At 42.8% G+C, this 27772-nt stretch overlaps 2 protein-coding genes across 7 annotated transcripts in view; both read right to left on the bottom strand.

Moving 5' to 3' along the window:
- plch1 (phospholipase C, eta 1) overlaps window positions 1-23014 on the bottom strand; it is a 56096-nt gene extending 33082 nt beyond the window's left edge. For 2 of the 5 annotated variants that reach the window (XM_047594854.1, XM_047594857.1), the window contains exons 1-2: window positions 22691-23002; window positions 14909-15019 (exon numbers count right to left, since the gene is read on the bottom strand). In XM_047594854.1, coding sequence (XP_047450810.1) covers window positions 14909-14987 — 79 coding nt within the window. In that variant the 5' untranslated portion in view covers window positions 14988-15019; window positions 22691-23002. Of the gene's footprint in view, window positions 1-11819; window positions 12601-14908; window positions 15020-22690 lie in introns of those variants that run through there. The other 3 variants (XM_047594859.1, XM_047594858.1, XM_047594856.1) reach the window with 3 other exon arrangements.
- A 1531-nt stretch (window positions 23015-24545) lies between these two features.
- On the bottom strand, window positions 24546-27581 carry c18h3orf33 (c18h3orf33 homolog (H. sapiens)). Of its 2 annotated transcripts, none has more exons than XM_047594042.1 (5): window positions 27390-27581; window positions 27017-27076; window positions 26348-26507; window positions 25321-25481; window positions 24546-25159 (listed from the first exon to the last, which is right to left on the bottom strand). In XM_047594042.1, exons 1-5 carry the CDS (start codon window positions 27537-27539, stop codon window positions 24902-24904), a joined length of 789 nt encoding a protein of 262 aa, XP_047449998.1. In that variant the 5' UTR covers window positions 27540-27581; the 3' UTR covers window positions 24546-24901. The 2 variants fall into 2 exon arrangements, with proteins under 2 accessions (XP_047449998.1, XP_047450000.1); XM_047594044.1 differs by having other exon boundaries at window positions 24546-25156; window positions 27390-27580.
- Between the last annotated feature and the right edge of the window lie 191 nt (window positions 27582-27772).

The raw sequence follows: 27772 nt of genomic DNA, 5'->3' as shown, positions 1-27772 counted from the left end.
TTTCATGTTTTTTTGTGTTGTTCCTAAACCGTTTCTGTTTGTTCGTCTGTGTCGGACACACAGTCACGGATGGGGATGGCTGCTGAACATCAAGGAGTGTTGCTGCTTTAAGGGTGAATACATGAATAATACCAGTTTTCCAGCAGGACACTGAATTGTCGCAAGATGGTCAATGTTATTCACTTCTCCTGTCGGTGGTTTTAATGTTGTGGCTGTTTGGTGTAAGCATTTAGCATATGTGCATTTAGCATTTGTGTAGGCATGCTACATTTCCATGATGAATTGTAATGCATATAGGCCACACTTGGTCTTTACGATACGATGGATAAATGTGCGATAAATCAGGGTAAAGTGACATACACTGAATCTGAGAATGATCAATTTAAAAAGATAAGAAGATAACAACTATAACAATAAGACATATGTCGAAAGACAGTGTGAATAATGTCTATGTCTATGTCTTGAACATCAGTTTATTTTAATATTGACTTCTCTCAGTCAGAGAACAGAAACACCGCCACAATCCGAGTGTACAAAACGGTGCGCGGTGACTCATTTACTTAATTCATTTTACACAATCACTATCTATCATTTCTCTTTGTAAATCTTTGCCAGTCATGGTATAGGAGGTGCACTTTAGCAAGTATGGTACCGACGTGAAGTCAGCTCTGATATATGCTGTGAATAATATAACAAAAAGTGCCTCGGGGCCGGCTGTGTTTTTTTCTCAACGACACTTCAGTTAATACGACGCTTGACAACGTTGAGTGCTCCAGGATCCAGGACAACCAGGCCGAAAGAACAGACCCTCCACGTATCATGGACTCTCCAAGAGAAGCACACATCCTCAAATCCTCGCCTGGTTGGAAATAATGATACTAATCTTTACCTAAAAAAAAATTTAAAAAAAACAAACAAACAAACAAAAAAAAAAACTGCTAGTTCTCCTTTTTATCTTATGTAGACACGGCCTACAACACTTCAGGCAGAGATTGTCTTCTTTAGATAAAGGTGAGTTACACTACACACTTGTTTATGAAGATGATTGATGACGGACAAACTCTAGAGGAAAAGAAACACCTGAGTTGTTGTTTCCCAGGAGAGTGTCACTTATTATAAGTGCAAGACCAAATGCATTCTTAACCAGTTTTAGCACTTAAAAGACGCTTAGTGTGTACATAGAGTGGACTATACTGTACTATAAGATAATATACAGTACATACAGTAATGTAGACACAATTCTTCGTCATTTTAGCCTTTTTCTGACTCTCAGTTTTAGCTTGATTTGCATCAAGAGTGACAGAAGGGCTTAAGGATTACAACTCTTTCCTATGTAGCTGGTTTTTTTTCCAGAGGGCCAAAAGTTTAAGAGAGAAGGCAAAGACTGAACAAAAACATCACGCACGTCATATCCAACTACACATTTGGTAACTGTGGGCATTTAACAGAAACATTAACTTTAACATTTGAATGAAATGTATTGTGTACCTCGGATAATTTACCTTGTAGTTAATAGCTCTCATGGCACATTTCCAGTGTTTCGTATCAGTAAAGAAAATGTGCTTCTTACGTATTTGCGCTACAATAATCTCAACAGATTCAAGCACATTTGCATGTGCTGCACATCAGTGGCATCCTAATGTGTGTAAAATTTAGCACTGTGCGTTCTTAAGATGTTAAGATAAGTCACGCATGTTATAAGTGCACATGTATCCTACACAATGCATAAATGCATTTTTAACATATCAAAAGGAACCTCTTGACTCTTTAGGTTTTTCCAGACACGGTAACAGTCTATTAGCTCCTCACAAGATAAAAAAATGGTCCAAACACAACTACACAAGAAGAGGAAAATGCATATTCTGATGACATGGGTGATTATCTTCAAAGACAGCGAAAGTCAGACCTCTCATGGCTCTGAAATGCATATTTGTGCATACTTGACTGAGTACACGCTCAGCGGAGTGCTTGTTAACAGCCTCTCTGTCCTGAGGACAGGCTTTACAATGGCACCATTTTTGCCCTGGATATTTGATGAGCTCTCTCTATCAGGGATACTCACTCAAGGGACTTTATTACACAGGAACACACGCAAACAAGAACAAGCATGTGAATACAAGATCTACGATTTACCTCCCAAGGTGCATGGAAAATCACAAATGCACCGATGACCACTCAACCCGCCGTGGTGATAGTACAGTGGATTCTGTGGGATTCTGAGAGTGGGTTACATAAAACCACATAGAAGTGGAATAGCTGCTAACTGCTAATTTTAGTATCGAATGCGAGAAATAATTGTGGGTCTATTCTAGAGGGATCTGGTAAGATTAGGCTTCATCAAAGATTAATGGACTGCAAAGGTCACCTTTTATAACATACAATGGACTCTACGTCTGAATTTAAATCAAGTACAAGGGATTACAGATGTGAACAACTCACAAATGGGCAAATAAAACAAGAATTTGATACTGTTACAATTTCAAAGGGGAAAAAAATGTCTGTGTATCATAGCAGTGTTAAAATTATGCCTATGTAGGAAGCCAGCAGACGCAGACTGAAATTAACATTCATTTTGAGTAATAACATCTCTCTCCACCTGATGAATGCCCTGTAAGTCTGGACTACGCTTTTATTTCTGTCAGGCCATAAAGAAAATATCAGGCTTTTTAACTTGTCTAGTATGTGCACAGCATATACTAAAGCATGCTGTATGTGCACCATATTTTTATCTGGGCTTCACACGTTTATTGAGAATTTGCTTGTTGCCCCGATTTCTTCGTGACCAGCAACCGGTCATCAGTAAATGTTCCAGGCTCTGGTCTCCTATGCAACCTTCTCGTATTCCCAAGACGAACTGATTCCGAATGAAAGAATCAGAATATTCCTAGTGTATAAGAAACCAAAATTTAATGATAATGACCCGTGCACAGGAACAGAGGGACCAAATAATAAATAATTAAAAAAAGGTCAGGTGTAAACTGTGTACTTCTATGTACAGATTATTACATGTTCTGTAGTCGGCTTCAGTTCACATTTTAATCTTAAGACATTCGTCAATGGTACAAGGTACTTAAATGATTTATATCATTATCACAAACATATCTGATCATAATGTATGAGCGGGTACTTTATAGTGTGAGAAGGCATCAGAGACGTAGAGAATAAAAGGAAAATAAATCAGAAAAAAAGGAGCCATCTTTCATTATTTATGTCTCACGCCCACTTTTGGAAACCACAGCCTTATTAACAATGAAACTCAATAGAAGTCACTGTCATATGGGGGCTTCCTCTTGCATTGATCATGGTTACAGTATCTGCTCTTGGTGCTCAGCATGCTTCCAGCAACAAATCAATTCCAAAATGAATGAAACATATTTATTAGATATAATGTGTATAAACATGTTTTTTCCGAAACGCGGTCAGGTGTACTTTACAAAGAGAAGCTAAACGTGAATACAGAAGTCTGTTTTTTTTTTTTTTTTTTTTTTATCCAGCTGAACAAAAGGGAAACACATTCGGTATTGTGTCATCATCTGTTCTCAACTCAAACTGAGTCCATCCTCGTTGCTTCTCCTTCCATGTTTACCCCACTTTCCCCAGGTCTCTGCTCATCCCTGCTATTCATTGACCTTTCTGCGGGCGCTCTCCAGTCACTTTGCTCTCCATCAGCGCGATAAGCACCACCACGAGGAGTCCTCAGAAACTCAAAGCCAGCTAAACTGAAGACCGGAAAGAGGAAAAGAGGACCCAGGAGAGGGGACTCGGCTCGTGATCTTAGATAGATGAGAACTAACGCAAAAAGCCCAGCGAGGTCTGAATCAAATGGTCGGTGCAGCGGACACCTCGACGCTTGTCATTCGTGCCGTTGCGCCTCCTCAAGCCACCTGAGCGTGACGACATAAATTTACAGTTTCGTTTAAGTTTGCAATTCCAGCATCAATCTTGCAGACATTTTAGAAAAAGGGTTGCACCAGTGTCTTTGCAGGTAGATGGGTGTCTTGTGGTTTGCAACTTTTCAAAGGATTTTACACATGGCAGCTGCACCCAAGTATGACAAACGTAACTTTATGTCTAGATAGTAGAACAGAAGAATAATTATACCATTTTTCCAACGATTATTTTTCATTTTTAGCTTTTTTTTCTGCGCTTTTGTGTGCTTATATGTGTGCATGTGCGCGCGTGCAGTGCAGACATGTAAAAGCTCATCATCTCTGTCGGCGCAGAGCAGAGAGCAGATCAAAGCTTTGTCTTGCCTCAGAGGCCTGCGTAATTCAAACATATTTTAATGGGGTAGGTGATGAAGACGCCTCTGTGATAACCTGACGAACAAAGCACGTCCTCACTTAGATCCATACAATGGGGCCCGGGACGGCAAACACACACACAACACAGAACACCTGGCTTGACGTTATCCAGAGCAGCACGTTTCATTCATCACTCCCAATCCTAACTGTCATTTTTAATCACAACATGGCGTGAGATTCCTCTGAACCATCCATGCAGACCTCTTTTTCTATCAGTGTACTACGAGTTCGGGCTAATATTTCAATTCTTGAGCGGCTCAGCGTGAGATCTCTGTTTAGATTAGGTCCGAGGGCGATGACTGGAATGGACAACAGCCGAAAGATTTATCATAATTTATTCATAACTACACAAATTGATATTCACCAGCATCTGCCTGATCCTTCATGCACTATTCATGTGACATAAGGCACCTCCACCCAACTATCCCGACCGTTGAAACAAATGCAGGAATCAAACCAAAATAAAGCGGAATGGAGGCTTGGTCTCGTCATTTAGCTAGCATTTACTTTTTCCTGCCAACGCACGTGACCTGAGGGTTTGCTTGGAGTTTAATCAAGATGTGATTTATCTTCGGTCGACTGACTGTCCACGGGACAAAATGAATGACATTTATGACATTTTTTTTTTTCCATGACGAGCGATAAAATACACAGAAATCAAAACACAAACTGGATGAATTTTCCCTGCCGCGTAATGAGCAGCGGTTCATTAAGAGGAGGCCTCCGCAAGTTCAAAGTTATGGTAGCAGAAAGTGAGCAATTTGATCATCCCGGGGATAATCCGATACATAAACATGAGTTCCTGTGCTATGAATAGCACCGTCGTGCAATACGTTCAACGTGCAAGATGTTTGTCCACAGATACACGTTTTAAAAACAAACTGCACAGCAGCAAAAACGTGAGGACGAGAGGGTTTTATGCAACATGTGTACGTTTCAAGAGGTGGAAATCTGTAACACATTGTTGTAGTTTTTATAGTGTCTGGACTTTTACACATAACACACAAACGTATACGCACAGCAAAGAGACATCAACTTACCAGTCAGCGTCAGTCTGCATTTGTGTGGCACAGCCAAGGTGCCACCAATGTGGTATATGTTATGTGCCAGGAGGGTAGCAACGGTTAAGGCAGCGTTCTTTTCAGCAGAACCGTAAATAAAAGTGGAGCGTACTTTATGAGCAGATAAGGCCGTGGGACCAAAAATTGATGAACAAATTTCCTCCATTTCCTCTAAGAAAAAAAAAATTAAAATCAAATACAAGTCCACCTCAGCGCAGATCCAGTGTGCAACACGTTCACCTACACCTGTAGCTGAAACCTCTGGGTGGAAAAAAAATAAAAAATAGTAATAATAAAAAAAAAATACTTGTGGTTTTCCTCACGTCAGATTTGACTTGCTTTCCGGGCTGACTTCAGACAGCAAGCCTCCAAACTCCAAACACCGAGCACCAAAACTCCTGCCGCTCATCTTCCTCCGTACGGCGCTCTGTCTGATCTGTGGCGGCGCCTTCATCTGACAGAGTTGTCTCTCTGCAAACGCACACACATCTCCACCTTTCTCCAGGTCATCTGTTCTCCGGTTCCCCCCATCCACCTCTCTCTGATGTCTCTCAGAGCAAATGCGGCTGTGGCAGCGCGGCCGCCGACGAGCTGCCTGGATTTTGATTGTTGCGTTGATTTAGCTCCGGTATTGTCGTGCAGGTTTTGTGGGGCGATTATGAAGTGAAGGGGAAGAGAATGGCGCGGCAGATGTGTGCGACTGTATTTCCGCTGGGTCATTCGGGTCAACCGTTGGGATGTGGGGATAAGAATGATGACATAACACTCATGATAATGCACTACCAAAAGTGAGATCTAATGGGCTGACGAGTGTGTTGATGTGTGTGTGTGTGTCGGTGTGTGTGTGTGTGTGCGTGGTACAGAAAAAGTCAGAGGCAGCACATCTGTCCATCTTACATTAAATGCTTTGCTGTTCCACTCAGGCCTCCTGAGGGCTCTTCGCCCACACTCTGAGACTGAAATATTATTTTTATCGATTGGGAAATCAAGAAGACACAATTCTTCAGCATAAAATTTTTCCGCCTACACAGATGAGGCAAAACATTATGACCACCTTCCTAATAACACTGTCTCCCTTGTGCCTCCAAAACCGTTGTGACTCATCAGAGAATGGACATGGGTCTTCTGAGGGTGTCCTGTGGTGTCTGTGGCTCTTGTTGTGTTTCATCTCACAGATACTTGATCAGTTTGGGATCTAGTGAATTTGGAGGCCAGGTCATTGCTGTGGAGTGGGGGGTCCCTGGTCTGGTCTCAGTGGATCGTAGGTACGTGTCTCCACGCGACTGACAGGTCCAAAGAACACTGAATTCTCATTTACTTCTTCTGTCAGTGGTCATAATGTAACGTCTGATCAGTGTGAGGTGATGCACGCATCGTGAAGGTAAGGAGGCAGTGATGCAGTATAAATTACCCAATGATACAGGGAGGCTTGAGTATGTCGATTTATTATTTTTTTTACCCCTTCTCTCCTTGTGTAGAGGAGTCCTGAAGTGGTGACACAATACCTCTACAACTCTGTGCCCTGAACACCTCTCATCTCAAGGCAAACGCGTTCACGTCTTCAGCTGCGCTCAAAGACAACAGTAAGGCTGGCGTTACAAAGAGGTGCCAGACCCATTGTCGAGATAATGGCAGAGTTTCAAGGCTCCTTGAATAATTGATACAAAAGCTTGAGATCGAAACGCTTGCAACCCCGGTTACAATCACAGCTCTGAAAACACGGGCTAACGCTGATGAAAGCTGGCATGGTTTCACTGTTGATCCATCTTTTGGAAGCAGGATCCCCAGTTCCAAGGCTGGGAAGATGTGGGCGAGGGGTTTAGGCACGGTTCAATACCAGTCACATGCTTGAGCCAATAAGGCTAAAACTGGTGTATAGCACCATGTCTGCTCATGAGGATGATAAGACTCTGTTTTATTATGTCTGACATTACGTTTTTTAACCATTTTTAAGCCCTTAAGTAAGGAACGGTGTGTGAGAAGGGGCATGACATGCAGCAAAGGGCTGGAATCAAACCGGCGCCACCACAGCAAATAGATCGCAGCCTTAGTTTATGGTGCTCCCGCTCCACCAGGTGAGCTATCGAGTTGCCCCCAGCCATTATCTTATATTTTTGTTACCTGGTAATAAAACTGCAATTAGGGAATGCTTTCATAAGCGTCTCTCCAGGGCGCGTCAGCAGCATAACACACAGACTAATGAAAAAATATATACGTGCTTTTCTCCCCCTCCGATCTTAAATGTCGAATTTCTCCACTAGCCGCAGAGCTTCATTTACGCTGCATTATGCAACATACAGGAGAGAAGTTCTTTCACTTTGATGCACAGGGATCTCAGGAGGAACGCAACTCCCATGATGGCTGATTTTCTCTCTGTGGTGAAATGAAGCGAATGGTGCGACCGGTCAGTGTAAAAAGCTGTGGCGCTCGGGGAGTGATGCTGTGGGTACTGATTATGCACCGATCAGCCACGACATTAAAACCATGGGAAGGAGGAGTAAATAACATCGACCATCACAAGGCCCCCGTTAACAACATTCTGCTACCAGACACAACAGGACGGCCTCAGAAAGACCCATATCTTACGAGTCACAGGTTGTTTTGGAGGCACGAGGGAGACCTACACCATATTAGGAACGTGGTCATAATGTTATGCCTCATTTGTGTATAGAATTGAATCAGAGATGTTGAATCCCAAATTAGACCTCATGTACTTCTGGATTCGGGCTTATGTCATCCAGTCTCCTTCCTGTTTCCCTGCTCGTCTCAGGACGTTCAGCACCTCATGAAATTAAATTAGTCAGGCGCGAAGCTCAGTAACAGGTGATGACTTCTGGATAAATGTGTGGGGAAATCAGGCTGTACCACGGTAGGATGAATGCCGCCTGCGCACTTGTGACAGCGCTGAACTAATGCCCTGGCAAAATCGAAATTCCATCACCTGCCCCAACAGTACGAGTGTTGACTGGCGGTGACTAGTGCACGATCGAGTGTAAGAGCCACGTGCACGCGATGACCAAATAATGAAGTGACATTTTATTGATTCGTTTTGTCTATTTGCTTGTTTCCTTAAACAACGCACAAGGTGGAGAGAAGGTAAGCAGCCCGACTCCGTTGTCAGTCAGTAGCACTCGTACCTGTGGGACAGACGGAGTCTATAATCCACCTGCATGAAAGCAGAGATAACATGCAGGCTGCACACGGAACAAAGCGCACAGCCTCGCTGATGTAACATGTCCAGTTTTAAAACCACAACACAGAGCTAATGCGAACAAATCTTCTACCCGTGTCATGCGCCTGATAAAAGTCCGACCAAGACGTCTGCTGAAAAATACCGCTCCATTAAAGGATTTAAAGTCACAGCATGTCTGTATGGTAAATGTGATCATCTGGTCAGCTGAACTCGACACAAAGACTTGAAACAAAGTGAGACGAGCTGTGCACCAGCACCAAAAAAAACACCTTTTTAGAATATTTATCATTTAAAATTTTACATATTCTAGATAAATTTAATGATGTGTTCAATTTTAATGCATGTTTGATCAATGTTATCTGTGTCCAAGAAAACAGCTATGATTTTTATTGTGTTCATATGACTAATATGTATTTCTTCTCAAACAAGACCCGAACAAAAACGCGCACAGAACTCTATTCAGGCTAATTTGCGGTTCCCTTGTGTACTGACATTTGTACCAAGAGCAAAAGAAATGTGAATGAACAATGGGTGACGAATCAGGACTGATCTTTAAAGAGCGTTGAGTCAGCAAAGTGATTCACGTTCACACCACTGACGTCACTCTTTTGGGTGAAAATGTATTTTTTCCTTCTTTTTCACGTTTTTGTAAGTTCCCTTTCGATACTTTCCAAACTCATTTACACGCTGCATTAAAAAGCATACGGAAATAACTTACTTTGATAAATATGTGGACTAAAAGAACAGTTAATCATTGGCAGTGTTTCATCACTATTACAACTTCAACGCCTCAAATTAAGCAGCTGCACAATGCCAGCAAGTCCTAGCCACAGGCACCCAGGGGATACGTTCAAATATAAATAGCTTTTAAAGCAAACTAATTACACTAAGCCTTTTTGAGAGAAGTCAAAATATTTTAGTAGTCCCTCTTATTAGCGACATGAAAGGTAAAGGAAATAAGGCAGCAAAAGGAGGGAAACCCCTCACTTGTATCTCGCAGTCACTCACTTCAGCTAATTAAGGGCACTCAAGGCAGTGCTCGAGTCGCCAGAGCTACAAATGGGTTCCCAGGTCCCCCTGGGGTGCAGAGTGTGGAGCGGAATAAAAATAAACACATGACAACTGCAGCATGATAATGCGTGCGCCAAAAATGCTACAGGGGTCTCCCCAAGTAGACGGGCTCAGCGCCGACTTCAAAGGGAGGGGAGCGAAAGCCGCATGTGCGTGTTTTATCTGCACATTCGGTATATACTGACATTGACTGTTCCTGCGATGTTAAAGCTTCGCACTTCTTCCCCCCACAAAGCCACACTGGATGACTGTGAGTAGACTGAGATACAGCACAGCCAGACTGTTGTCTGAACTGTATGATGTCAACTGCTTCAAGCTGTGACCGTCTCCCTGTTGCTTCATTTTTTTTTTTTTTTTTTTTTTTGGGCATGAGAGAGACCTGGAAGTGTCTTGGTACAAATGAACTGAGTTTCTGGGTGGCTCATTAACTGCTAAAGGAATGAAAGCAAATTAAGCACAAACTCAGTATTCATGGACAACTTGCTTTCACACACCAACAGCCCAGCCACAGACTTACACTGATAGCAGCTTAAAGAAGCCCAGTACTACAAAAACATCCAACACGCTTGAGGCGGGAACAAATGTGATGTCCCGGTGGTTAAGTCTCCGTTCAGGCAGATACGGTAACTACGCATCAGAGGCATTTTATGTCATGCAAATTATTTAAGACCAGGTGAAAATGGAAAGTGCAACAATATGACGCAGATTTGGTGGCACAACCACTACTGACTTGCCTTTGGGGAGAATTCCCATCGAAAATGGTCTGAGACAGGTAATCGACTCCATCTCAGTTCTAATTCCAGAGAACAGATTGTAATTGGTACCTATAAAAAAGCCCTAAAGGAAAGGAAAGGAAAGGAACAGAAAAGATGAGAGTGTGCTCCCTCCTGGTGTCTGCTTGTCGTTTTGACCCTGGGGCTACGGAAAGGAAGACGCAGAAAGAAATGGTTCATCGAGGGAAGACAGAGGGAATGTGCTGAGATCCATCATCATCAGTACAGGAGAGACACATGAGGAAAAACACATCATACATGGAAAAGCCATTTCCTCCATGTGGAGGAGATTAGCAGCCATGAATGCTCCTCCAAACCTTTCCCTCTCCACCATTTTCTCTCCTTTTCCACTCTCAGCAAGAGCTTGATTTTCCATGCAAATCATCAAGTGTTGCCAAAAGAGGTAGCTTTGTAGTCCACTCGGGGTTAACGGGGGCCCTCCTCCTTTAAACCTCACAGAACGCCACACGGGCAAGCCCGGGCACTGCGGGAGCGAAGACTGACAGCTTGACACATTCTGTTTTTTAAGTGCCAAGGATGCTCCATGTTTTTGACACCGACAGGAGAGAGCAAAGGGGTCGCTCTAATAGCCCAGGCCCTGCTGGGGCTTCAGTTTTGCCATCAAAGCTCGAGGCAAAGCCCTGTCACATTATGTGGTGCTCAACATGCCCCGCGCGGGTTTCAAGAGGATCCTATTTCTGCAGATGCCAACGCCAATCCAGTCCGCCCCGTCGCAGAATCGCGGCATGTGGAAATGCTATGCGCCCTGTCAGTTTCTCAGGCATCTTCTCGCCAAGGCACCGAAGTGACAGGACATATAAACATCTCGGGGATGGTTAGATTGCTGCGAACAGTGCATGTGATGCAGGGTTATAAATGATGTGGCACATCCAGATCTGTATGGACTCTGGGCAGAGGGAGTCTTTTCAGGTTGACAAATTAATATGCTTTTCTGCCCCCTAGTGACTAGCACAAGGGGGGCATTTTCAGCACCGGGGACAGTTTCCCACTGCTTCACTGCTGCTCTCCATCAAGACCTCTCACATAAACGGACAACATCGCAGAGCGGTTTGCAAATTCAAATATGAATACAATATTTTGCAAAAACGATTCAATTAAATATGACTTGTTTTGCCAGAATTACAAAAAAAAATAAAAAATAAAAAAATGCCTAACTGTTACATAATGAATTGTCATGCAAATTGAGACTCTCCAATTAATGTTTCCTTTCTCGACCATTTGTACCGGCGTGGTGGAAGAAATTTCTCCACAACAACAAGCGCAAAAAAAGAAACTGGGATTCAGGATTTTTGCAATGTAGGCACCCAAAAGAATGTGTGCGCACCACGCCAAGGAGTATTCCTCTCCACATGAGACAGAAAATCTGAAATAAGCCTGCGGCCAAAAGATCACTTACCCCTCTCCAAACTGAGATTTCTGCAAACTTCAAGCTCTGCCATTTAGGGGGGGAGTTGCTAATCCCAAGAGGTCCCTCCATGCACTTTGAACATCATTTTATTTCCTAGTTAAAGCGATGTCAAAATGCCATCAGAATGTGCCCGATTAGTCAATGTCTCCATGATGATTAAACGTTCACGAGAAGCGCGCCATGGTGATGAAGTGTCACTTATCTCTCCAAGAAAAAAAAATAACAATAATAATAATAATAACAATAATAATAAAAACAAGCTCCAGAAGCTCCTCAGTCACTGCCTTCCTGCGCGGTCTGCGGAGTGGATTCACAAACCATCAAAACCTCTCGCAACCACAGCCTCTGCGCGCACATCCTCTCCTCTCCTCTCACCAGGCGCAGCGCAGAGGCAAAACGATAAGCCGATTCCTCACGCGTTCGATGGGCTGTCGGAGAGTGGATGTTAATAAGCGAGAGCTTAGGACGGGTGTGGAATGAGCGAGAGTGAACGATAGCGCACGGAGCGGTGTCTTAAAACCCCGCCAGAGTTGACCATTTGGCCATTTCATCAGCTTTACCCAGCAGTGTGGCGGAACTCCCCCAAAATTAATTCATGCCACATCCGTGTGTTTCTTTGTTTTTTGTTTGTTTTTGTTGAGGGGGGATCTGCTGTTCCTCTGTGTAAAGCCCTTGCAGATAAACAGGCACCACTGCGAATGGATGCCAACGCTATGACCCACTTCACGCTGGTGTCTCTCTGCGTCTCCATCAGTTTAGGTATCGGTGCTTACTCGAGGACACAGCAGGGAGCAGATTTCCTGAAAGGACAGGGACGCCCCACATCCCATGAGAGACAGAGAGCAACTTAAGAGCCACCGTGTCTGCGAGGGTTCTCAGTGATGGCAATCCAAACCAAAGAGCAAATGGACTTGTTGAGTTTGTTGAGAGGATGTTTCGCCGCTCATCTGAATGGCTTCTTCAGTTCTAAGAAACCGGTGGGAAGTTGAGGTATAAATAGGAAACTCATCAGAAAGCCCATCAGAAACTTGCTTGACTTGTTCCCGTAAGAACCAGAAACTGGTGCCACTTATTGCCATTGACAGCTGGATACTTAGGTGTTTTAAGCCTTTGACAAAGGCACAGTAGGGACATCCACAGTTATTCCTCCTCCTCCTTACCATCCAATCTTGTGGGTACAGTCTGTGCTCAGCGCTGAAGGGTCTGATGACTCCTAGCTTGTGTTTCAGGGGGTGGTGGGAATCAAATAATACATGTGCTTTCGCCTGTAGAGTCCTCCATTAAACTGGAAACAGGTGGTGGTCAGGCACAGGTCGAGCAACACTTTTGAACAAAAGGGCCAACATGCATTTCTTTGGCATTTAAATGGTGTGTTTTGTGTGTGTGTCATCATAGTCAAGTCATTTCCCTAATGAAAGTTTAGTCAGTCTGGAATTCCCAGATTACTTTTGCTCATTGGTCCACATTAAAGCCATTTCATTTAGGCTTGCACAATTATGAAGTGACCGAGCGCACAGGTGGAGGACACACATACACACACACACACTGCTGCGTTCAAACGCTGAGACAGAAGCACAGGTTAAGCCATTTAATGCTGTCTGGAGGAACAAAAAGACACCCTCAGCTCATGGCTGTGTGTGTGTGTACCTGTGGCTTTCCATGATTGCACACTTTGACTATAAGCAGAGACCTCTCTCCTCATCCACACATGCCTGGTCACGGGCAGCTTCTCCCCCCTCTCCCCCCTCCTCCCCTAAAAACCCACTTCTCTGTGATTTATGTACCACGGCCAAACAAAAACCATCAGCCACTCTGTCATTCACAAAAGACTGGAAGCAACCGCGAGGAAGGAAAAGAGGCCGAGTGGGGCAAAGTCATGTGGAAAGCAACATAACAGAGGGTTGTATATTCTGAAAATTGTTCATCTGACTGACAAGAAAGGACGGACTGTCCGGGACATCAAAGGGGTGAACATGGACAGAGATCAACAGGATCTGAAGTTTGGAAAAGACACAGCAGGCGGCTCATTCTAAAGCACTATGTTCTTCTTCTTCTTCTTTTTTTTTGTTTTCTCCTCCTCAAAAACGTCACGGCAGCTTGAACATAATAAGTGGGAGCTATTAGATTACCATCAGAAATGATATTCTCATTTCATGCTCGGCTATTCATTTTCATTAATAATCCACTGAATCTGGAAAAAAAACAAAGTCATCATAGACTCCAAGAATGACATTTAAAAAGAAAAGAATACATTTACACGACAGACGCGGGGAGACAGACACTTGTGTTTACTCTCTGTTTCTATCAGTTCAGTCCATCATCTACTGTTCGGAGTCAGTGAAGCCTGTTTACTGCTGCAGGCAGACAGAGAGCGCACACATTGAGCAGCAAGCAGTCTGCAGGAACGAGATGTAGATTCTGGTCGCATTTTGTCAAGGTGAGGTTTTAAATGATCTGTCTGCTGTAGGTGTGACAGCCGCGCAGGCGGACCAGCCCATCGCAGATTTGTCATGGATTTGTCTGGCAGATCTGTGTGCGGCACGCAGCCTCTCCGCCACCGGAGCTCGTAAATCAAGATGAGAAGGCGGCGTTGCATGTCCGGATTTACTCCAGGTTTAAGGACAACGAGGGAGGGAAAAGTGACTGCTTCCCGTTCAATAATGTCCAAGCAAATAGTAAAGTGTCAGCACGCTGGAGAGGATAGGCACAGGTATTGATGCGCACACATATAAATTCCTTTGTGCATTCTCGTTGAAAAGACAATGTTTATACAAGACTTAATGTATGCAAAGAAAGGGAGAAATGGCAGATGCACAGGATTCGGTTACAGCGTCCAACCAGATAATTTCACACAGCGACTTGCAGACAGTTTTATATCCCACAATTAGGATTATTTGATTTCACAAGACTGCAACTTAACTATGCTGTCTGATAACAAATCTGAATTTCTTCAGGTGCATTTGTGGACGTGAGTCTCCCTCTAGTGTTCATTCCCATTACACACAGAAACCAGAGGGGCACATCCTCTACATTATATAATTGTCTTTGTGCGGGTGTGGGTGGGTTTTAATGTTTACCTTGAAAGATGCTGTTGTCTGTCAGGAAGTGCCGGCGGTACTGCGGCTGTCCTTTCCTGCTCACCACCCAGGAGCTCATGGTGAGAGGAGGAAGTCCAACAGCTGGATGGCCTATGAGGTAGAACAGAATTCACTTTCGTTAAATTGGTAAAAGGAAATAAATGAAATATGAGCCAAGGCATGAATGTCAAAAAGCTCGAGATGCGAAAGAAAAAAGGGAAAGAGGAGATGCGGTTACAATAATGACATGTCAAGACTGTGACAAATATTCTTCTTGTCTTATCTTCCAACTCTCTAACACACACACACACTCTTCACAGCGTTACTGATATAAGTCAACATTTAACTGAATGAAACCATAAGCAGGTTATCCGTGACTCAGACTCCACGTTTTTGTCCCTTTACCCGCAATATCTCTAAACATGTGTTCCCATTTATCTTCTTTCCATTTCTCCTCACCCTTGTTCCGGGATTCCAAATTTTCCGCTTCCACCTCCTGATTGCATTTCATCCCTACCGCTCTTACTGCCAGTTATAAGTGATTCCCCACCTGTTGCTCGTCTGTTTTCCTGTGATTTACAGCTTCCCACTACAAACTCTCTCTGTCTCTCTGTCTCTCACACACATACAGGACGTATATATAGCTCTGGAAAGGCTCGGAGCCTCCGGGACAGTTATTGGCGTCTGGTGCCGGCCTGACCTGAGGAGAGGTGACTGTCTGTTTGAACATGCAAGAGCTCAAGGGGTCAAGTATCTTGGAGGTGAAAGTACTTTCCTGTGACCCTGCCACCACCTCGCTTTAAAACAGGCCCGTGACATGTGTGGTGTTTATGACAGATCATAAGGACTGACGCTCATTCATTCTGTCAGCATAAGACCCATGCCGTATAAGTCCATGTGGGCGCAATCCAGTCATGTGTTTTAGTGCCAGTTCAGCAGCAGTTACACAGACATGTACCACCCACCTAGACCAGACCAGACACCCTACCCCACTCCACAGCAATGACATTCCTTGGTGGCAGCAGTCATCCTCAGCAGGATGCAGCCTGACACAGACACACACACAAAAACAATTTCGGATTGACTAAAAAAAACAACAACATGAAAAACTGCACAAGGTGTTGACCTGGCCCCCAAATCCACTAGATCCCAAACTAATCAATGATCTGTGGGATGATCCACAGAGGCCCCTCCCCTTGACCCATAGGAACCAAACCTAAAAACATCCTGTTGTCAGACGCCCTCAGAAGGCCCATGTCCATTCTCTGAGGAAGTGTTTTGGAGACACAAGGGAGACCTACAGAATATTGGGAACGTGGTCATAATGTTATGTCTGATCTGTCTATATACATATTGCAGTTCTAGATGAGTATACGTCTTTATATTATCATTAACATAAGAATTGCTAATTGTTTTAGGATTTAGATGGATTTAGGCGTGCACTGCTTGCAACTGCAAAAAAATAAATAAATAAATAAATTAAATAACTAAGATAAAAAACTAAAACAAATAGGCCCAAAGATCTATCTTTACCACGAGGCATGGAGACAGACACAAATGGAAAGTTAAGGCCGGCTTTAAGAACACGCATTTCAGACAACTTTTGAATTTCCTTCATGTTAAAAGCAGAAAAAGCTTCTTCAAAGCCATTAACTTCTGCTTCACCGTAAGCCTGGGATGTCTCATGGCTGCTCTGAATTCTCCAAAGAGCGAAGCCCCTTGTGTCTTTTAATTACAGAATAATGTTTCCAAATGACGGTTTGTTTTCATAACAGAGTCCAAATTAGAGGCAGGAGTCGAGCGGCAGAGGCGGATCACTGGGGACATTGTACAGGCACCTTTAATGACATGTCACGTCGCGATGCAGATACACTATGTGAAACCTCAATAAACACTCAAGTCATTCGGTTAGAAGGAGTCACCAGAATGTGCAGATCAGCAGAAGTTGTAAGCGGTGTGCAAAGCTAAATTATTTTAAGTGAAACATGCGCATGAACATGATACAAATGTAACGGAAACAGACACTTGATTTGTACTGATTTAAATCATCACGTGTCACATTCCTTGTGTACACCACTACCACCAATACCAAAAAAATAAAGGAATTGTAAGAGGTTTCAACCAAGAGTTAGATGAGAACATTTATGTCTCTCCACTAAATATGAAGTAAAAGTGTCAAAATTGCGTTGTTTCACAGCGCCCTCTTGTGGTATTCAAAACATCGCAAATTTGAACATATGGTCATTTACGTTTTTCTTTGTGATTCTATAATATGTCCGAAGGATATGTTGGTGTTCCCAACCGTCTCATCTATTGATTATGCTTTACCGTTTTACTACATTAAGTAACTGCATCATTAGCTTGCTAACTATTAGCCTTGGTGGCTAGTAGACACCAACAGTTGCCTAGCAGCAGTGTTTAACACTTGAATGGCAAGTATTTTGTGTATACGACTCATCGTTTCTGGTTAAAGGCAGCTTTAGCTTAGCTTAGCTTAGCTTAACACAGACAACAAGGGGAATCAGTGCAGCCTGGCTCTTGCACAGTGACACAATTAAAAATTCTGTGGCTCTAAGTTCAAAAAGCGTAAAGATTTCACATCGTGTGACTATATTAGCATGGAAGCCAGCTAGAAGTTTCCCTGCCCACAGTATTTTAGTGGGGGTGTTTCAGTCTGGAGTCAGTCAGTTAAAATTCATTAGGTGTCCTTTATACGTGAGATACATAAACAGTAGATAAGAGTGACAGAAATGTAGCCGTACAAGTCAACCGACCACTGTTGAGTTGCTCTGAACTATTCCTTTAATAATAATGAAACAGGTTAATAAAAACCAGAACACATTATTTATGAATGCCAAACTGTCTGTCAGTGCATGAGTGATTATTATGTTTGTGTGTCTGTGTGCACCGTCATGCTCACGCTGTGTGAGTTAGTAAAATGACTCTTCTGACTGCATGTAATTCTAGCTGGCTTCTCATCTATAGCGTGTCAGAACCTCAGGGGAATACAGTCTGTTCTCTCCTGTCTACTGGGCTCCTCACTGGCAGAGAGAGCAGCTTAAAAATAAATATTTCACTGCCAGAGCTACTCTGTTTTCGGTCATGACAGGAAGTAGGTCGAGGATGCCCCACCAGATACAAAAAAATATATACACAGTTTTTCACTCCCAGTGTACTGCACGTATACAGTGTGTTACTGTAGTTAAAGTTTAAGGTCTATTATTGTCATATTTTAACCTCCAGGTTAAATTCTAACAATTTCCAGGTTACAGTGAGGCATTACAGCATAACCTGTACCTTAAATAGTCTCCTAACAGGTTTGATTGGACCAAACTGTGTGAGGTCCTGAGGACGAAATTAAGCGAACTGACAAACGGAAAGCAATCATGTTTACCAGTTTAAAAAAGCTTGGTTTTCAAAAAAAAAAAAGAAAGAAAGAAAAAAGGGCTGCAAAATAAGAATTCCTAAGAATTAATATTATCTTGTATGTGCATGCATACTCGGCCAATAAAGCTGATTCTGATTCTGAGAAACCAAGAACAAAAACACTGCAAATACAGACAACTGCGGACATGGACTTGAAGTGAAGAACAGAGCTGAAGCTCATGAAGTTACTCTTAATGGTTTTACTCTGTGTTTCTAGACTTTCCATCTCTACTATTATTCAAATGCCACATTTCTGCTCTGAGACCTTCAGCATTTCTGTATTTCCTTGTATCAAAAGCAGTTCAGAATCATTTATTTACATGGTTTCAGCCACTGGCTCACCCCTATGGGAGACTCGTGGCAGTCTGTTCATTGAGATATAGCGGGAAAATAAACGGGAGCAGAGATTCATGCAAATTCTTCCATCCCACTCTCCCCAAACTAACACAATAAGTCCGTTTTACACATCCACATATATTACCAACATTTTAAAACTGCATTTTCAACACGGACACATCAGGAGAAGATTAACTTGCAGACCTAACTGTCGTCACAGCCCACTCTTGCAATCTAAGGCGTCACAGATGTCTCCACCAGAAATAAGTCTTTCAGTCCAATACCTCTGTTTTTCCTAAGAATTAATATTATCTTGTTCAAAATGTCACTTGTACAGCGCTAAAGTTAGCCAAACTATGTCAAAAGTTTACGCTCAAGTCAATTCATGTTCTCAAATACCTTAATTAACTTAGTGTTTAAGACAAATATAGTTGAGAGCAATGTAAATCTATTGTTAGGACTTCATTCATCTACGTGACACTCTAGTGGAGACAGGAAGCGTGGTAGGGCATCTTTCTTTTCTATATTTTATTTCTCATTGTGACTTTTGTTTTATTTTTTTTTTTAAGCTGTGGTCTTGTAGCAATTGTACAAATGTGTATTGTGATTTTTTTACTGATGTGCCACACTAAGAATGAATAATGAAATGTCCTACAAAAAAAAAAAAAGATCGTTACTTAAGCTGCAATAAACTGGAATTACCACTGTGATCTACATTTACTGTTTATCGTCGGCATGTCGCACATGAGACATGACATGAATCTCTCATTATGTTTGAGTGCGTAAAACAATGAATGGCCTTCTCATGACAGATACACAAAGACAGCAGCATCTGTCGCTCCATACTGACACATACTGCCAGAGAGCGCCCCGCTCGGACATGAATAATGAGCTGTACAATGGTCGTTCTATTTTATTTCTGTGGTCCGGGCGTCATAAATGCTGCATTTTTAAAAGTGTTTAAAAATGTGCCCTCACATGGCGCCACTAGCATGTGTGCACAGCATTTCTTTGTGCACATACCCATAAACGTGTGCATTCAAAAAGGTTGACGGCACCGCGCCAAACTGCAAACACACAAAGATCAAATTGTTTACACGCAGACTGAAGAACAGGTTTAATATCTAAGCATCTGTTTTAACTGCGAGTTAGGGATGATAGTGATCCCTAAAGGCACACCGTCCATAAACCAGATATGTTCTAGGGTCAATGAGTAGCTTTTAATTGTTTGTGAAGCAGTTATCAGGACAGAGTAAACAGTCTTGGCATGCTGATGGCTAGAGAGATGAAGACTGAGTGACTCACTAATCCACAGATACTTTAGTGTAGCCTGTAATGGCGGCATGGGAACCAGAAGTAAAAGATTTGCCTTTTAACTCTTATGAATAATGAATGTTGAATGTCATTGCAAACTGTAAATTCCACAAAATTAGGTTCCGAAGGCACTTTTTGTTTTGTCTGTAGTGCATAACTGCATGTGGGATCCTACTTTTCCCACAATTATCAAAAAGCAGTCAATCCTGCAGATCACAGTTTCTGTCTTAGTCCAAAAACAAGAAACAGTCAGTTTATAATTATATAAAGCAGAGAAAAGGCTGGAAATCGTCAAACTTCAAAGGCTACAAAGGAGACATTTTCCTCACCATTGTCGCTGAAAAATCCTTTAAATAATTTAAAGCAAATTGCAAAATCAACGCATTGCTTCAGTTCCACAAACACCCAAAGAGGCTAAGAGGAAAGAAGAGGAAAGAAGAGGAAGTTGTAACTTCTAAACCACCAGGTCAGTGCTGTGTCAGTGATCTTTTGACCTAATAACGTGACACAGTGAACCTTGAGGTTACTGAGGGGTCAGTGGTGTGTTACAGTAGGGAAGGAAGGACGTAACCAGTGCAGCCAAGTGAGCCTGTTAACAGACACAGTAGCGACATCTCGTTTGAAAAAACGCTCAGTATATTGTCTAGATTTAAGTGAAAAATAGATGTGAACGGGATCATAAATGGTCAAAATACTTTCATGCATGCATTCATACTTACTGTTCAAGTTCATCGTATTTATCTGCTTCTGCCCTTTACTTCTTTCTCTAAATTCTTTTATTCTGAAAGTCTAATTTATGTTGTAAAGCTTTTCTTTTCACTTTATTTTTTATGCTCATTTAAGTGCTTTGTCTTGTACAGCTGATTCTGATGTATTATTATTTTAATCCCAAGGATGCTACCGTATGTAGCTCACTGTTCCCCTGTCAGCTTTTTATGTTTTTTATTGCTTTTATTTGATTTGTATTGATGGGAATGAAGAAGCAATGCGCTTGGATGAAGGGATGACATGCAACATAGGCTGCAGACTGTGCCTGTGCCACTTCACTACAGTGACGACTATACCCTCAGTTTATGGGACCGAGTAGCTCAACCAGGTGAGCTACTAGGATGCTTCATCATTGGTCAGTTTTAAATGAAATTCTCACTTCAAGACCAGAAACCAGAAATTTAACATACATTTGAGGGAGGTCAGTCTTTTTAAAAACTTCGTCTGGGAGACTGTGTGTGTGGCGGGGTCGTCTTGCTTTACCGTGGAACGGTTGAGGTCGTAAGTCAAACCCTCAGATCTATTCCAAGGAGAGACACCCCTCCTGTTCCTATCCTTTACTTTTACTCTCGGGTTTTATCCTGTCTGCGTTGCATCCTCGCTGACAAAGAGTGTTCAGTGGGAGAAGATGAAGCTGATATCACATCTGCCTGAAAGAGAGTCCAGTACAACGAATGTTTCCCATTTCAGTGTTTGGTAATTTTGCTTTATAATTCAGCTTTTTACCTACACACACACATGCCGTATATACATTTACACTGTGGTAACTACAATCTAACGCCCTTCTTTTCCACCAAGAGACTTCAATTATGCATGAGGGATCACAGAACCCACAAAGACTCATGTTTCCAGTCCTACCACCCAACACCAGCAAGCCGATACACTGTCCACAATACTCCAAGTCACATGATGACAACGGAGTCACTTTACGGCGGAGGCATTCCTACACACAGACACACACACACAGGCTTCAACAGTGCATGTGGCCGTGTGATGGGAATATCTCTGTCACCGTATATGATTATTGCGACAGCGACCAAAACAAACACCTCAATAAAGAAAAACTCATTGAACAAACTGCACTACTTTAAATTTGGCCGAATTACACTAATGTCAGTTTTAGTGTTTATGCTTCACCCGTTCTGCCTGACAGCTCTCTTTCTATTAGGTGTTGGCAACACTCTGTTGGGTTTGTGAGCCACCAGAGATGGAGAGTTACCTTTGTGTGTTAGGGTGTACTTCAGTGAATGTCACGCCAGCGCTCTGTCTCTTTAAATCTCTTTGTCTTTCACACCCGGCAAACCACACTCGACCCACTCAAATCAAATCAAAAAATCCCCAAGGACCGTGCTCTCGGACGGGGGAGTGCCCCCATCTCTTTCTCTCTGGGAAGGCTACCGGCTGAGTGTAATAAAGGCCTTTGTTATGCTGCCCTACCACGAATCTCTGTTGTAAAAGCACAAAGCCAAAGAGTGGCCGAAAGTGGCCGATTTTGAATGCAGCAGAAATACCCTTAAACAATCGCACTGATTAATTATTGATTTTTGTGGCAAACAAGCCAGAAACGTGGAAATGATCAGCTCAGGAGTTCCGCTCCGCTGTGGTCGAACTGATCAAGGAACTAAAAATGTTTTGATCCTGACTTCCCGTGTCTTATCTGAAAGTGACACAATAAAGATAAGGACTGAGATGTCTTGAGTTTCTGTTTTACAGAGCTTAATTGTGTCCAGGCACACAGGTTTAACAGGTGCACAGCTGCTGCTTGGATACTGCACACAGTGTCCTAACAACGGGAGATTTAAAGTGACAGCAAACCGTGGACACACAGCCTGAAAAGTGCACAGTTCAGAATCAAGTCAGCGAAATTTAAATTTAAGTGACTTTAAAGAAAAACTAACTGAAAAGTCAAGCATCACGTGAAGCATCAGCCTTACTTACAGTGTGTCTTTCCTCTCACGTTCTGGTCCTGAAATGTTGTCGTCTCCCCCACAAGATCTAGTCACTGAAAGCAGAGCAACAGTCCTTCAGGCTCGGGGCATCCATGGCATTAGGCACTAAAGTGAATCAGTAATAATAGTCCCTGTGCTTTGCTTTTTTCAGGAAGAGAGAGGGTCCCAACAACTTCAACTGCAGTGTGGTTAAGTACCCACCACTACATGAAGCATGGTGCCTTTTCAAATGACTGCTGCTGGTGTGGGACGGGTGAATTTGGGAAAGCCTGGAGTGGAGTTCGGAGTGGACTGATTTTAATGGGACAGACCAGAGAAACGCTTTCCTTTTTTTTTTTGTAATGCTAAATCCATCTTTCTATTTAAGTTTATTGTTTACTGTTATATGCTACCGATGCAACAAGACCTCTTTATACTTTGGTTCGACTTTATGATTTGATGGTAATTACACTGTTGTGCACATTTTTATTACTTTGTCCATTATCAGCTTTATCATTGTGCCAAGCAGTTATTAAAAGATGCGAGGGTGAGAGGTTCTAAATTCTCACCAAATAAACCTCAGACTTTTGTACTTTTTAACTACTTCAAGATTATGTTTGACAAATGATTAGACATCGTATAACACAGCAGCCACACCACAAAGTGCACAGATGCTGATATGTCGAGTTAATCGGTTTATTGCACTCTTCCCTCTCAATAATCACAATCAGAATCAGAATGACTTTATTGATCCCAAGGGGCAATTACTTTTCAGTTTTCATTAATCAACACTGCGCAAAGATAACAGACGCAGGAACTGAAGAGACAAACTCGTTAATGCACTGAGACGTCTGCGCACCGAGCACGACAAACTCTCTCGTGACCGGTGGCTTCAGAAGCTTCCCCCTCGCTATTTGCCTCAGCCGTGGTTTCCCTCCCGCTCCCCCGTCGGTGACAGTTCAAAGTCTAGCAGCAACAGCCATCGGCCCAAAATGCACCTTACAATTTAAACCGACCCCACCAATCACGAGCCTCTCCGGCAGTAACAGTCCGCTAGTAACATTTGCACAACAAAAGAGGGACTAGCTGATTCATCAACCCCCCCTCCCTCCCTCCTCTATTCTCCCCTTTCCTTCACTCCCTTTCCCTTCCACTGTGACTCCTCCTCTCCTGCCTTTGTGCTCGGACCCAAAATCCCCTTCTACTCCCTGTGACCCTCCTCCCCTCCGCTCTAATCTCCTTGTGCCCGTTGGATTGACTGCGTCAGTGCTACCTCTCAGTGGACCCCTCACCCTGCACCCCACAAGACACATCACAGTCTGGCCTCATTTGCTGCACCTCCTCCTCCTCCTCCTCCTCCTCCTTGTATGGATATCAACCAAACAGAGGCAGAAGGTGTCATTTTGTACAGCAAACAATAACCAGAGCAATCACGCGATCCCAGACACAGGAAATTTGATGTGCGCTGATTGGAATGAAGCTGATCAAAGTCATTATTACTTTCTACAAGAACAGTGAAATCATTCACCATTTGTTCTCTTCTATCCCAGCGCTCAGATCCCCTAATGGCTTGGTCATATTACAGCTAAAAGGGCCCTTTTCTACAGGTACTTAAAGACCCCCCCCCATCACACACACTACATATAAGGCTCCCGTGGGGTTTGAGGGCCACCAATATAGAGTTTAGCCTTTGGTTCGCTTTATATTTCACATTCGGTGTTTCTATAGTAACTGTGGACAAGTGCCACCCCCACCTCTCCCCACATTTTGACCACCATTAACATACCCCGCCCCAGCTTGTGTTGAGTGGGGTGTCCCACACACACACACACACACACACATACATACACAGTAGTGAACAGGGCTGTGCTTAGCTGTGGTTTAATGGGTAATGAAAGCTGAGGGATTAGTATCAGGATTTGAGACAAAGCTTTTAATAACCTTTTAATTCATATTGAACTTCTAAGGAATGGAGAACACATTGAAAATAAACTGCGAACCTCTTTAACAGGGAATTAGTGTCAAACGCTGTGTTTCTTTTTGCAGAATCCGGGAAATTAAGATGTTTTTATGGCTTTAAGTCGGCAATCTGACCACCTGGATTTTCACCATTTTGCAAGTTTTGTAAAGACGATACAAGTGCACAAACTGAACTAATAGCAAGTTTTATGTCTTCATATCGTGAAAACCTTAAGCCTCATTAACTGGTCACTTCAGTGCATCAAGTCCTTTTAAAGATCCTCCTCATCAGGCTGAACAAAGCATTATCCCGGACAGCCTTGGAGGCCCTCTCCCACAGGCTGTCCTCTTTCCACAGACCTCGACCCTTCCTCTCAGCTTTCACCTCTGCTCTGTGCAGTCGTTTGTGGAGACGCCAGTAGAGGTGAGAGTCAGGCAGCACTCCATCGACGGGCGCTGTGCGAGCCAGACCCAGACGGAGGACCTCTTCGTTCAAACAGCAGCTCCACAATGACCCCTGCTGGAGAGACGGAGGTAGACGGGGGCGAAATTTATCAGTGATACATTAAGTGTTAAATTTTGACATATAAAATACAAAATTTTCAGACACAGACTAAGTGATTAATTTAAAAAAAAAAAAAAAAACAGTTACCGTTCCAGTTATTAGACTATATGACTTACCCTGCTTTGGGACACCAAACAGTTTAGTCTGTCGTCCTCTCGGCTGATGAGTTTTAGCCACACTATTTGGGCAGGAGCTAAGTTCTCCTGTAGCCATGCCCTTCCCTCCGGTGTCAGCTCCACTCCTGCAAGATGCACCAGCAATGGAGGTGCGGACACATCTGAAGAGGACAAAGAAGGAGCATTTATCATAAATGTTAGAGCAAATCATTGCTTGTAGGATACATTTGGAGTTGCAAATACTTGCATGGACAAAGTGTATATAAAGTAGGAATAGGGGTTGGTTCTGTTTTACATTTGTAGTTGCAAAATAATAGCCACATTTTTTCACTTACCAAAAAAAAAAATTCTCAAATATTAAAAAAGCATCTGTAACCTATTTTTAACTTATCATGATGCTCTAAGATTGGCCCAAATAAATACATATACTGTACCAGCTCTCTGTACATGACAGTTCTTGATACCAAGACAGTTTTGAGCCATTAGCGTTCATGCCCCCGCTGCTCTACGCATGACTTCCTGGCAATATATATGTTAAGGAGCAGATTCTTATCATGAACATCTATGAAATATCAGTAAATTGCCCTTGCCCGGACAATTGATCCAATTTCCTCTGATCTACAGGAGTCAAGCAGTCCAAAGGTTATATCTGAAACACACACTGGTTTCTTCATGTGAGTCCTTCACACCAGAATTCGCTGACACTGCATCCTATATATAACCCATAAGCCTCCTGAAAGTATTGCTCAGCGAGTGCCATGATACAGTATAGCAGCTAACAGGCTTACCTGTCACTTTCAGTCATGACAGGTTGAGAAAAATTGATCTGACTTTACAAAGTTTGTTTGGTGTAACAAGATTAAAGTGTGCACCTGTTTGATTAGCTGAGAGGAACCGTGCAGGGACTCTGAGCTGTATTGTCTAAGATGCCAAGTGACCAATTATTGAGAAGGTGTACCATTAAAAAACAAATTCCTTCTTCTGAACCATAACTATTTTGTATGTTTTAGTGAAGTCCCTACATTACCCTTTTGCTTCGAAAGCAACGGAGAGATAACTGGCACATATATCGGGACATGCTCCACTTCTAGTCCTCTCTCTGTGATGGAATGAACTTTCCCACGAAGGCTGACGTTCCTCTCAATGAAACGAGCGGGGATCTCATGCACTGCTTGAAATTTTGTGATCTGGAGGGAGAAGAATAAGGCCAATGAGTGATTTGAAAGCATGTATGATAAAAAAAAATATATATATATTGAAAACAAACTGTAACAAGGGCAACTGGTTTCGCCACTCATCCGAGCTGCTTAACAGACACTTGTCATGCGAGTTGCAGGTGGACAACTCCCACACATATTCCTATAGAAACCCAAAGTCTTTTAGAACTGAAGAATATACTTGGATGACTGGCGAACTTGTAGTTACCATTGTTTCAGTATCTTTTTCTGATAAATCGTGACCTGGTGAAACTTCACAGATAATAAAATATGCATTTAATTTTTATTGTTTTGTTGCAGTTTCATTTTTACATAAACCTCAACCTAGATCAACTTCACAGACAATAAAATATGCAATTAAAAGTGGACTGTATTTAAGAATCGAAGTAAGTTGTTGATCAAACTTTTTTAAAGGAAATAATTAGCTGAATCTGCAAACATTTGAAATTAATTCTGGCTCCAGTGTGTCTTTCTCTTACCAGTTTGATACTCCTTGCTATTACAATTACGCCAGCGATGGCCAGTCCAGTGCTAATGTTCTGTGTGAGAGATAAGAGAGCAGTGGAGAGTAAATGAACCTGTAGGCAGTGATACCATCAATCCAAGTGGACATGTGCTTGAACACTGACACTGAATATGCTACTGAGAAAAATCCCGTGGGTTCAGGTGCAGAAAGGTCAGTGTGATGAGTTACAAGGGCCTAAGTGGAGGGAATTGGTCATAGACACTTTTGCATATTTCCAGATTATGCTCCACTTGCTTTAAATATAACTAAATGAATGATTGCATCTAGGTGCATGTTGCTCTCTGCAGGTTGATGCACCAGTGCTTCCAAACAAAGAGGACGCCTACCCGCACAAGTGTTAAATTATCATCTGCGAACTGAGACACTACAGACACGACGTTATGAGTCGACTGGTTTCCTGGCCCTCTTTGTTGTCTCCTGTCGGTTTCTGTTTCTCGGGAAGGCTCCGGCATGTTGTTGACATTTTCTCGACGCATCCGACGCTCCGCCCGCTCTGGGAGGGACGTTCAAGAGCAGCAGCCGTGTGCAGAGTCTCCGCCCTGTGGTCTGGTTTGGAAATGACAAGGTGGCGTTGAAGTGCCTGAACGCACCAAGTTGATAAAATATTTGAAAAAGCACATGCAATTACATTTATTTATTTTTTTTGCTCTGTTAGTGTTAAAGTTATTAAATGGAAAAAGTGTATTTAGTGTAGTGTAGTGACACACTG

Source organism: Mugil cephalus, chromosome 9, assembly GCF_022458985.1.
Source record: "Mugil cephalus isolate CIBA_MC_2020 chromosome 9, CIBA_Mcephalus_1.1, whole genome shotgun sequence".
In the NCBI taxonomy this organism is placed as follows: Eukaryota; Metazoa; Chordata; class Actinopteri; order Mugiliformes; family Mugilidae; genus Mugil; species Mugil cephalus.
Note: the sequence above shows the minus strand (reverse complement) of the source record. Positions and strands in the feature narration are given on the sequence as shown.

Excerpts from the sequence above, each read along its gene's own strand:
- c18h3orf33 (XM_047594042.1), bottom strand. The coding sequence starts at position 27,539 with ATGCGTCGAGAAAATGTCAACAACATGCCGGAGCCTTCCCGAGAAACA. Across the intron at positions 26,508-27,016 it reads TAGCAAGGAGTATCAAACTG|ATCACAAAATTTCAAGCAGT; the intron begins GTAAGAGAAAGA and ends TTCTCCCTCCAG. Across the intron at positions 25,160-25,320 it reads GTTTGGTGTCCCAAAGCAGG|CAGGGGTCATTGTGGAGCTG; the intron begins GTAAGTCATATA and ends CCGTCTCTCCAG.